We start from the raw sequence: 12,852 nt of genomic DNA on the forward strand, positions 1-12,852 counted from the left end.
TGTGTGCATGTGCATACACAGTGGTGTCAACACTCAGCTCAAGACACAATACATGCAGACAATCATTGCTATTAATTTTATATTATAATTAGAGTATTAATTGTTTCCAGGGAATTAGTCTGGTTGGCTTGCCCTAAAACATCACTAGCTTTAGACAGTCGTTAATTTCTAGTAAGTGTCCAGCCAGAGGTCATTAATACTTAAAGAATAAAGTAATCCATAAGTATTCTTATTTTTATGATGGCATTTTTAATATATGAAGATATTTAGCTTTGCAAAAGCCCTAAAACTTGTCTGTTAGTATTCAAGTCCTATTCATTCATAATTAACTCATTTTCAACCCTTCAGATTAAAATAGTAGTAGCAGTAAGCCTCGTCCACTCCTACGTCTTGGAGCATAGTCCATTAATGACTGTTCGCCAGTGTCCCCTGTCCTGGGTGATCTTTTCCAGTTCTGGACAGGTGTATAACTATTATTAAAAGTTATTCTATTTAGTTGCTGTTTACTGCTTTCTTACAATCACAGCAGATATTCAAGTTAAAGGAAAGTCCTGTGTTTACTTTCTGATTTTCTTAATTTATAAAAAATTGCATTGATCCTGCTTAATGTATACTGAAAGCTGTTGTGAATTTCTTTAAATGAAGCATTTGCGAGAAACCAAAGAGACTGTAAAATAATATAACTAGAGAAAAATGTCTGTCTAGTATGGAATTATTTATGCTAAATCTAGATTTCATAAATATATGTGGGATTGTGCATTTGCCTTAAATCCATCATGGTCTTTCAAAAACTTGTAACACATAGTTGAGGTTGGAGGATATACAAGATTGTTAATGGTTAAGGCTACATTTTGGTCACAGATGTTTTTATTAAAAGTCATGGACAGATCACAGGCAAGAAACAAAAATTTATGGAAGCCTGTAGGCTTGTCCCTGACTTTCACTAAATCATCTCTGGTAAAAGGGACAGGTGAGTTTGGCACCCACTGCTGCGGGGGCTCCAGGTCACCTACTGATGCAGTGTGTGGAAACTCCTGGGTCCTCCTGCCTGAAGTTCTGCTCAGTTGCAGGCTCCCTCCACCAAGGCAAGGTCTGGGATTTGCAGGGGCAGGGCTGACTGCGAGCTTCAGCCCTGGGGCAGAAGACGTTACAGAGGAGGCCTCCAAGACATAATTGTATCCTTCTTAATGGGTGAAATGATTAGCTGGGATGGGGCAATTAAAACAAGTGTGAAACACAAACTGTTGTCCTATCTCTACAAGTGCATTCCCCAGCCCCTAACTTAAAACAGCTCAGCGGTGTTGTGTGCTGGAGACTTGCAAAGCCATCATCCAAGCCTGGATTTTGGAAAAATGTGCTTTTGGGACCTCCTCCAGCTTTCCAAAACTTCTGTTGATTATTCTGGAAGCAGAATCAGGGATTTAGAAAGTAATTATGAAAGAATACATTACCTATGCTGTGACGAATTCTGAAGGAACATGATGCAGTAACCGTAATTTTATTTTTTTTCACCCTTCTTTAGTTGTTTGCTTTGATGCCAAAATAAACTTTGATGACAATGCTGAGTTTAGGCAAAAAGAGATATTTGCCATGGACGACAAATCTGAGAATGAGCCTACAGAAAATGAAGCCGCTAAATATGACTTGAAGTACATTGGACTGGATGGAAACATTGCTTGCTTTGGTAAGAAAATAAATCTGTCTTTGTCAGTATCTAGGTGTAACCAGTTAGTAATTCAGAGCTTTCAGTATTAACTGACTTATCTGTTTGTCAGTTACAGGGAGTACTATCAGAAATATTTACAATAGAGTAATCATCTGAGTACATAAAATTACTTAAATGCCTAAGTGTTTTCAGGTTCTGATGTTGCTGAACGAGAGCATTTTCTGGTCCACACAAGGTCTGAAATTGTCTGGCACTATTACCAACACTTCCACTGCTTACTGGGCCCTTAGAAGATATATAGCGATTAATTAGAACTAATGAACACAACACTGAGACAGGACTGGTGGCTGTAAACAAACTTTATGGAACCACAGGAATCTTGGCCACACCTGTGATAAGTGGTGAGCCAGTTTACTAAAATTGTTCTGGATTACTGAGATTACCAGATGAGTGTGTCAGATAAGAGAGGCTCAGCCTGTACCAATGAACTCGTTAAAGTGCCCTCACCAAATTGAAAAACGCACTTCTGTCTGACACAAGTGACCCCTGTTGTTATCTTGCTGGTTGTGGTGTTAGTCATGCAGTATTACTCTGACAGAAAGAGATTAAAGGCCAATTTATACTTTCTCAGTTTGTGAAACTTGCTTGATGTGTCTAATTTGATGATTGTTCTGCTGATCCTGTCTGCTTTTCTCCAAATTCTGTAAGAAGGTAATGGTAGGAACAGCTAAATGCCAGGAACAGCAAGAGCAAATGCAAAGCTGAAATTGAAGGGGCAAGAATTAAAAAGTGAAAGTTAGTAAATTTAAAAGGAGGTGAGGTTGAGATGTATACCTGTGTATGTTTAGTGCAACTGTTGTTCACCCTTCAAAATAACAATGGATGCAGAAAAAAACCCCAGATGGTACTGTGTACAAGGCACTTGATTCAAATGTGTATGTGTCTTAATTTGTTAGTTTAAAAAATAAAATCTAACTGGATTTAAACATTTGTCTCTCACAATGTAAATTTGGTTCCTTTGACATCTCATTATTTCTTGTATCACACATTAATTGATAAATCTTGCTTTATGCTGAAAGCTTTGTTTTAACCGAAATTCTCTTCTTCTTCCTTAGAAGTAAAGTGTATGAAATATTTAAACCATTATGTAAAACATTTTTAGTTTCTTGTAAATTGTTTAAGCCAGAACATTTTATTGTCAAAAAAATTGACTTCATCATTTTGATCCGAATTAGCTAAATGGCTTATCTGCCAGAGAAGGAGGAGTGGTGCATGGCAGTAACACAACATTTGTTACTGCTCACCGTTTATAATGCTCAGAAATTATGCTCTACCCACTTACTTGAAAGAGCCTTAGATTGTAGTAGAACCAATTCATTGCATTGATGCTGCATTGGTTTTAATCTGTTAAAGGAACTAACATTAAAAAACCGTGTAGCTCATTAAACCATCACTATCGTATTCTGTGCCTGAGATGTCATCCTTATGGTTTTGTTCAATACAATAGAAACCTGCATAAAATTACATGTGATATAAAAAGGCTTACTTTGTACAGAAGCAATAACCTTAATGTACCAAACCATTCCCATTCATCTCACCCGGCTGAACTAATGTACTGGCAAGAGTAGCAGCATTTAAAGTGCAAAAGATATGGGATAAGTGTCAGAACGCATTGTAATAGAAGGAAGCATTAGCTTTTTTGAACATTGTGTCAGAATTTTCACGATTTGAACAAATTTGTTAAAATGAACATTGAGTTTTAAAATATTTTGTAATGCCGTAATAGTCTTAACAACTAATTAAATTAGACATCGTCTGTAAGTGTAGCAGGAGAATTTAGAGATAATGAGGCTACTTTGCATTGGGTTTCTGCGGGGTTAAGAATAATTTTTGCTCTATACTATAAGGGGGATATTTATATGCAGTTACATGTGTGGTGGTGGATTCACTTTAATTATTATGAAATCCCTTTTCTTCTGAGGACCTATTTCATATAACCATTTTGTCTGTTTGTGTCTTCGAAACCACTCTGAAAAAATCAGGGGCTGGAAAAAAGTGAAATTTTAGAATTAGTTGGGGTGCCATAGGTAAACCACATTTCACAAGTCTGAATTCTCCATTGTAAAATGTCAGTATCTGACTCTTCCAATTACAGTGAATGGAGCTGGTCTTGCGATGGCAACTTGTGACATAATTTCCCTTAATGGTGGAAAGCCGGCCAACTTCCTGGATCTTGGTGGAGGTGTGAAGGAAGCACAAGTCTATCAGGCTTTTAAATTGCTCACTGCTGATCCTAAGGTAAAAATAATTGTCTTTGTACAGGATGTTTCCTGACGTAGTGATGTAAGTACATTTTTCTGTCAGAAATTGGTAATATTCTGAATAAATATAATTGATGATCTTGTGAATGCCTGAGGATAATTTACTAGAAGGATTGTCTAAAACAGTGGTTTTCAATCTGTGATCTGCAGATTCCTGCAGCCTAAGAGTTCCAAAGAAGTCCTCACCTCCATTCAGAGAAGTTCTAGGGGTTTGCGAATGAAAAGAAGATTGAAAACTGGTTGTCTGTGCAGAGGAGTGATCATGAGGTTCAGGCACTGGACTGGGAATCATAAGACATTGGTTCAGTTCCTAAGTCAGTCACAGATATCCTGTATGATCCTGGACAAATTATTTAATTTCTCTGTGCCTCAGGCTACCATCTCTAACTTGGGAGGAATAAAATTCCACTTGTCTGACTTATCTGAGGGCAGGAGCTCTGTTATAAGAGATCTCTAGGCACTGCTCTAATACAAACAGCTGAGTTTTGAAGGCCTTTCATTCATTTCAAGGGCATTTTTGTGTTGGGCTCTACCTACACAATGTGATCGCCATTGCATGCCAAATCTGATCAAGTCAGAATTTTAGGGACTGTTCTAGGTATCAGTAGCTAGAACCTTGGTTTTTTTGCGGGGGTGGGAGTGGGGCAGGGTATAAGAAAACTAGAAGGGCAAAAGATGAAACATGAAGTTTCTGCTAGCAAACTAGCACTGTTCTCATTTCAGGAGCCTTCTACACTTGCCTGTGGATCAAAAAGTGCTCAGTGTTGTTTGTTAATGCAAAACAATTCCCTGTCTCATCCCTGATCCTCCTTCCAGGGGAGTTGAACATGTTGGTGCCCTGAATGACATGTGTCTCAGAAATAAGGAAGAGTGGCTAGAGTGAGTCAGAAAAGAGTATCGGAGTATACTCTGCCCTTGGTATGGTGAGAGCCCAGAATGGGAGCCCCTAATGTGAATGAAATGAAGGCATGAGGCATACAGCAGCCCTAGAGTGAAGAGAATGTGGAAGAGAGACTGAGCTTCTGGCATAGAGTGGTGGGAAACGGGGGTTCATATAGATCTGTACCTTGGGAGACTGGGGCACCCTGCTCTGAGTGGAATGTGCGGGGACACAAGGAGAATGGAGGACCTTGGAATGAATGGAGAATGGAATGGGGAGGCACCCAGAAACTCTGGTATCAGTGTGACAGTCAAGGGTCAGATACCCGCTGGGTGGAACACAGGGTCTGAAACCCAAAGGTTCAGAGTAATTGAATCAACTGGTTGAATACAGCAATGTGTATAAAATGCATGAAGTGAGGTCTTTTTATGAAAGCTGGTTTTGTTCTGGCTTTGACTGGTATGAGTTTTGTGTCTGTATAGAGCTGTGCTTAGGGCCTGACAGGCTGTTGGGGCCACATGGCAAGGTGTGAGTAGCCTTGTGGTAGCCAGGATGAGAACCTTTGCCCACGTGGAGCGGCTACTTGTGTCAGGGCTCCGCAGCGTAGTATTAAGGTTCCCAGTGTTACAGAGCAGGAGGTGATGGAACCCTTAACTGGCCTGGATGAACCCCAAATGTGAGAGTGGGGAAGGAGAAGATTGGGAGACTTTAGTATGAGAGGAGAGAGGAGAATGGGAATCCTAGAGTTAGGGAGGTGGGAAGAGGATCTATAGCTGAGCACGTGAGTGGCTGCTCAGGAGAGATTCTCAGAGCACCCACAGCCAGCAGCATCTGTTTCTATTGGTGGTGCACATCTGAACGTGCCTCAGTGTGCATAAAGTTTGTTCCACCCATGGATTGAGATGTGGTGCTGCAGGGAGCCCTGCTAGGGCAGAAGGGCAGATGGAGAGGAGTGGTGGGAGTCCCTGTAAAAAAGAGGAGAATGGTAGTTTGACCCATAGGGAGCTTGTGGGGCAACAGGAGGGAAGAATGCAAGGAGCATCTGATATGTGCGAAACGTTCAGCCTATACAAGCTATGGTGTGTGTGTGGCTCCTAGTTATGTTAGTAACTATAATGAGGAGAAAGGAGTTGGTTTATAGTCTCATGACGGGGCTAAGGGGCGCTGATCTTCAACCCCTGGAGTCTAGGTTCAGCTGTGTCCGAGATTACAAAGGAAGGAAGTAGATCATTCCTTCTGACTTAGTTCGCTTTGGGGATTTTACAGTCCAGGACTCAAATCCACTTGATGGACAGGTCTGTGCAGAGAAGAGCACAAATAGACAAGCAGGGTGTGCTGCAGGTCACAGTGGGGAGCTCAGGAGAGCCAGTGCTGGCAGGATTATCTGAGGGAGGATTTGACCAGCTCCTTGCACTATTCCTGAGACTGGTCAGCCCTGTTAGAGCCTCCCTCACTTTTATGACCACTAGAGTCTCAGATTTAAAAAAAAAAAACAAACAAAAAAAAAGTGCTTGACATTTGTCTGTATTATTCTGTGAAGACTGTTTAATATGGTAAACCAGGACTGAAAAGGGGTAGACGCTTGGGTGCTAAGTTACAGTACACCACAGTGATGACTGTAGAATAAACTAGGGTGTGCTTTCATGATGGGTTGTGAATGCAAATTTCCTAGGTGCTCTGCATATGCTGATTTTACTGAGATGTATCCAGTTTAATATTATTGATAGGCATTTCAACACCTGTCATCAGTGTCTGATAGCATTAACCATGTCACCAGCCAACTCTAGATCTTCACTCTGCTTTATGCCCATTGTCTCCACTGAACTCAGTACTATGGTACCAGGTGAGTGTCTAGTCCAAGATGAGCTAGTCACCAGCCTGGATACACCATAGCTCACCTCTCTACTTTCACTTGCTCAGCCTTGACCTCTGTGTCCCTTTTACACTTTCCTTTTTAGATCATCTCTCTGCCTCTTTTTTCACGGAAAGAATCTTCTTACTCTGTAGGCCTCTTCCTGGTTTGTTTGTTTATCACCCCCTTTGTTCTGTTCATTTTCGGATGATTTCCTTTTGCTTCCCACTTTTTTTCTACCATAATGGCTTAGTAGCCCAGTGGGCAGGTGCTTTTGCAAAACAGTTTTCAGCAGGAAATGTATCTGCCCTAGAGCACTTAACTAATAGGAATGTCAGGCTCTCTTAACAAGCAGAAGTGGTTGTTTTCGCTTTGTCCACTTTAGATTTTGAATCGTATAGGAATTATTCCCTGTCATCCATTTCTAAGTTATTAACCTCAGTTCCTTTGACTCTGGCCCTGCACACCAGTCATCATTCTCCAGCTTTTGTGTTTTAGTCACCTCAAGGGGCTTTGTCTGGTTTCAGTGAGGCACTCCTGAGCTACCTCTCTTCAGCCCAGTGATTTTCACTGATTTAGCTATATCCTGTGGGCGCTGTGGCCATCAGAGACACTGTTTCCAGTCAGCAGGCTAGCAGCTGCAATTCAGCTTTCATTTTCCGCAGTAATTCGTGAAGCATATATGCAGGATTTGGTTAGGATTTCTGGGGACAGATATCTGTGTTTCATCTCCCATCAAACACAGGGTATACCGCAAAGAAATACACGTCTGGCCTGTGCCCTCTCACATGAATCCAAGTTTCACTGCAGAGCAGACTTCCTCACACAATCCAAATTGCCTAGCATGGGCCAGGTGCAGGTGTCTAGTTGCTGTGTGGATGTGTCCACAGGTGGAAATCAACTGCATCCATTTTTTACAAACTAGAGGCTAAAATGATGGTTTAGGCGTAATCACGCTTACTGCTGTGCAACTTAAGGTCACGTGTAATCTTTATTGTCAATTTAAAAATAAACTTTTTGCATTTTTTCTCTTCAATAAACAAATGACATTTCAATGCCTGGTCCTTCCTCAATCTAATGAGTCTCATCCATTTCTTAACTAACATTGAGCGTTGTTCCCCAGGGTTATTGTATTTAGCACAGATCTTGGCATCTGCAATCATTTATTAATTATCCCAGCACCTTTAATCTGTTTCCTCCCTTACCAAGTAAAGAAGATGTGCTCTTGGGAGTTTCTAGGCCCATTAAATGTGGCAAATATCCCCCGAACATCGATAGCCTCTTAGAATTATATAAACCTCAAGGTGTCCTGAGGGTATCTGACTACAATACATAGTTCTGAATTTTTAGCTAAGGTCTCTACAGTAGATTAAATCTTCCAAAAGGTGATCAAATATGCTTTAAAATAGTCCCCTCTCTTTAAACATCTTTAAAATGTGTATTAGGTATGAAGTGTATGAAGAGAAAATTAATGGGAAAGGAAGTGGGTTGAACAAAGCTGAGGAGTCTGTCTGAGGAGAAGTTCCTGATGTTCTACTAGTTTGACGCTTTCGGTAAGTCTAATTGTTGCCCATGGCAACATTTCAGAAAAGAAAGCGGGTAACGTTTCTTGGAAAACACCAATTGTTGTCTATAAAATGGAAATCCCCCACTGAAAATTTGTCTTATTTAAGCGTTTCATCCTGTTCTGGCCTCGTTTACTCTCTTCCAGCTGTTTTGTGCTGTATACATCAGATTGGCTGTTGAAGTGGTGGTGAACTTCTCTTTTTTTCCTAGCTGTCTAAAATCTGGCCACATTTTCCTTCCTTTGCACTCCCCCTCCCTCCACTTTCCTTTGCACAAATTCCCGTGGTGCATCTGACTTAGGTGCTTATATATCTCTTTTCCTTTTCCTGTGGCCGTCGGCATAGAGAAGGGAGAGTTCTTGCTGCTCTCCTTATTTTCCAAGCTCCTGGGATGCATCCATGGGATTTCAGACCTCTTCTTTCTCAAAGAGTACAGTGGAAAAGAAGGTGTAATCTTCATTGCCTCTGAAGTGCTGAGGATCTTGTTCCACACCCTCCAGTGAGTAGGTTGGAGAGCTAATCAAATAACCGTGGCTGGAATGGTCATCACTCACTCTCTCCAAATGCTACTTGTGTCCTCACTGGCATTGAAAAACACTGGCCTGTTCATACTGACTATCTATGCTATTATGTTAACTAGGAGCACTGTTCATGGACCAAGACCACAATATACTTGAAAGTCTAAAAGCAACTGACAAGGTGGGAAAGGTGGTCTACTGCATGGGGCATTGAATTGCCGCTTGAGAGCTGTGTTCAGTGCCCAGTTCAGACAGATTTCATGTGCAACTTTGGGACAGTCACTTCCTTGTGCCTCTGTTCCCACCCTGTAAAATGGATGTGTTCCTCTCCCTCAAAGGACAAAATGTGATCAGATATTATAGCAATAAAGGTTGTGTAAGTAAACAGAAAGTCACCCCTTAGGGAAATTGTAAGCACTTCTGTTTTACCATGGATGGCCCTGCAGCACTGACCTGAAAAGTGGAGTCTAAACGCCCTGATACATTGGAAAATAGTACAGTAAACTGTTTCATATCTGGCAGCCCCAGGACTGGGAGGTTGTTGGATATTCAAATATTCTGGATAAGAGAGACATGTACACAGCAATGCATAGCACTAAAGAAAAACAAGATTAGATATTAAGAAACAAACAAAAATGTGTGCCGTGTGCTTTAACAACAATAATAGTGTTGTTCACTGTAAACTTGCACTGTATTTGCTGTATTTATTTGTATTTACTTTCAGTACATTGTACTTGTGGAAAAGGTAACTAAAATTTACTTATAATTAAAATGCCAGTTATTTGTGAGTTCTGGGTAATAGAATCCCAGCTATGAAGGAGTTTACTGTAACTTCAGTGAAAAGAGTGACTAAAATTAATCTTTCAAGAACTGAGGCACCTATTGTTTTAAATGTTGTAATTGGTGTAACTTTAAATGGTAGAAGTTAAATTAATCAAACTGATATGAGCAAGAGTTCCTTCTCACATACACAAACTATTACATTGACTAACAAATATTTGGAAGCAAAATGTTATTGATTGATGTCTGTTAACTCATAAGGAGGAAATAATTAATGTCAAACCGAAGAGAAGCTTAATATGTTTTTCCTTCAGCCATTCCTTAGTCCAAACAGATTATTGTTTTATGTATATTCGGTAAGCATTCTTATTCCCGTCACTGTTGTTTGCTTATGTCAGATGTATCTCTCTGGCCACCTCAGTGAAGAAAAAATAATGGCATTGATGTCCCTTGACTTTAACTTGTGTGTGAAGTAGAGTTCTTGTGGTTTTTCATTTTCTAGACATCTGAGGCACTGAACAGAATTCAGAAGGAGAATATCACTAAATATTTTGCAATTCACTTATTTTCCAACCCTGCTTCATGTGCGAGTAGTACACTGTATCCTTGTTTATTATAGAAGACATATTTGCCATCAGTTTATCATTTGGGCATGAGGGATTCTTAATACTAATTTTCTTGAAGTTGTGACCCATTATATGTAGCAGAAGGGAGTTGTTGTTTTCTACCACCATAGCAGACGTTTGAGGTGCGTTAAGAGATTTCAGGTGCAGGGGAAGGGAAAGGAAACTGAAACTTCACAGTTTGACCAGGAAATCTTTTAATTTAGTTGCTCTTTACCTTGTGGAGTGTATTAGTTGAGTTCATAAAACTCATCATTTCTGTGCTGAATAACTGCAGCAAGTCAGAAGGGTCACAGTTGTTTCCCAGATTAATATGTGAGAATATAGCAGCCTGATCAATGAAACACATACAGACACTCAAGGGCATTGGACCATGATTTCAGAAACCTTTTGTCAGCCCAGTTGTTTATAGTATTTACCGTATAGTTTTAGCTACCTTATGTGACAGTGAAAATGTTGCTTTTGTAATCATCAGTTCTGTGCTTTGTGTGTTTACAAAATTCTGGTTTAAGTTTTTCCTGTTGTGTTAACTGCAGAACCAAAAGAATTTTGAGAGAATGAGTTGGATTTTTTTTTCCTTCTGAAGCCTCTTCAAAAAAACTTTCTGCTAAGTTTGACCTGGTTGTATCCATCAGGTCCTCTGAGGGTGTGAGGATTACACAAGTTCTGTCCAGAGCAGATTTTGGGACGGGGGGGGGGGGGGGGGCACAATGTAATCCTGATCTATGATTGGGCTCTCTAGCCTGGCACTCTCTCGGCTGGCAACCTCTGTAATCTGTCGTGATTTTAGTTAGCTGGATGACCACTTACCATGGGTGTGACCAAGTTTCCTGCCATCCCATAAAGTATGTTTACAACCATCAGTCCTGGGTCTCAACGTTCTGTGCTTTTTATTTAGTTCTAATTTACTCCTAAATGTCTTCTAAGAGCCCAGCAACAGCAGAAGCGTTGGTAATACTGGTAGACAATATTGATCTCCTGAGGTCTGGCAAATTCTCTCATTTGGCATCAGTCAGATCTCGAGGGTGCCGAACTAGAAAGGTTGAACCTGTACAAGAACATTGGCTCTGGGCAGTGGGTTTGAACAGGCATCACTAACAGTTTAATTTGACCTGCAAAACATTTGAATCCCACTGGTGATGTGTGTGGTGGACTGAACCCAGCTGGACTTTGAGTAAGACTTGCAGTTCAGTGAAAGTCCAGGGCCAGGTCGGTGTGTGACATGATGGTCCAAAGAGGGAACACTACATTGGTTTATCCCACGACAACATGGTTATTTACATTACTGCCACTGTTCTTCCCCACTACTGAGCAGGGAAGGAGTCAAGACCAAGCCGCTGTCTCTCCCACAGTTGTGCAGTGGCCCGAGGAACAAAGGAATGAGCAAACTGTTGGGGGATGGAACTTAAGAAAGCTTCCTCTTTGCTCTTCAGCAGCATCTCTTTGGAATAAATAATTTTTAAAATCTGCAGACGGAAGATGGTACATAAAGTTTTTAAAAAAATTGCTACCTTAACCAGGAACCCATCATAGGAATAGAGTAGGGTGGTAGAAGAATAGCCTATTGGTCATCATCTGTTTTTAAGTAACTGACTGACTGACTAGTAGTTTGAGTTTTCAAAAGTCATAAGGATGTCACACCATTGGCTATTAGCATCAGATCACCTTCCCAACTCCCTCTGCTACCAGAGTCAACATATATACCTTGAAGTTGAAATGAAATGTAAATAGCACTCAGGTATAGATGTATTATAGCAAGCTAGCATCAGATTTGTTTGAATTGTCAGATTGCATGTATTTCCAGATAATGTAGAGAGGCCCATATTCTTATGTAGTCATTAGCAACCTTTTTGCTTTCTCATTCAAATATCATACGTCCTTTACATACCTCATTACCCCTGTCTTCTTTGCCCAGCAGGCAAAGTGTTTTCTTTTTGCCTTGTATGTTTTCCCACAAGAGCGAGAATCATGGTATGAATTTTTAAGTCCTTGAAAAGCTGTTGTTGGAAACATGTCCATGGTGTTCTGGACGTGTGCTAAAAATGGCGGATTTCTTTGAGAGGAGGCAATGCATCATCATTGAACTCAACTGAGAGCCTGGGATTCCTGAGTTCTGATGTGAATACTGACACTATGACTTTATCCTAGTGCCAATCACGTCATCGTCATCATCATCATCATTGGCAGAGGGGCCAGCATCATTCATGTGGGGATTGTGGGACATAAGGGGATGCTCAGAAGAAGAGGAAGGATGCAGGAATGAAGCATTGCATTTGCCCACCAAACTCTGTGGCAGCCAGGCTGTATTCCTGGCTGTGAGGCTTCAGAGTCCCCCTGACTCTTCTCTCGAGCATCTCTTCTCTTTCTTCTCCCTCCCTCTGTCCCTGAGCATGGGAGTTACAAGTCAGTTATTTGTGGTGGTCTAGAAGCTCTGGGAGGGTAAGAGGAGGAGTTGCTGACCGTGGGACCCAGCTTTTTCCCATGAGTGCTGCAGCTTGGAAGGACCCATGAGGATGCCAGACCATAGATGGTACCTGACTACAGAAGTCTAGATCATAGAGATCAAGCCTGTAACTTTTATATTGTTGCTGTACCAATTATGTCAATGCTCAGCCAAATCACAGAAGATTGTCACAGCTCCTAGATG

The 12,852-nt window shown here is 40.9% G+C and overlaps 1 protein-coding gene across 1 annotated transcript in view; it reads left to right on the top strand.

The window, feature by feature from the left end:
• The window catches only part of SUCLG2 (succinate-CoA ligase GDP-forming subunit beta), a 228,037-nt gene that overhangs the window by 133,493 nt on the left and 81,692 nt on the right, over window positions 1–12,852 (top strand). Inside the window, exons 8-9 of the mRNA XM_075005590.1 lie at window positions 1,523–1,684; window positions 3,822–3,964. Of these exons, the coding sequence (XP_074861691.1) occupies window positions 1,523–1,684; window positions 3,822–3,964 (305 nt within the window). The remainder of the gene's footprint in view (window positions 1–1,522; window positions 1,685–3,821; window positions 3,965–12,852) is intronic.

Source organism: Carettochelys insculpta, chromosome 11, assembly GCF_033958435.1.
Source record: "Carettochelys insculpta isolate YL-2023 chromosome 11, ASM3395843v1, whole genome shotgun sequence".
NCBI classification, from domain to species: Eukaryota; Metazoa; Chordata; order Testudines; family Carettochelyidae; genus Carettochelys; species Carettochelys insculpta.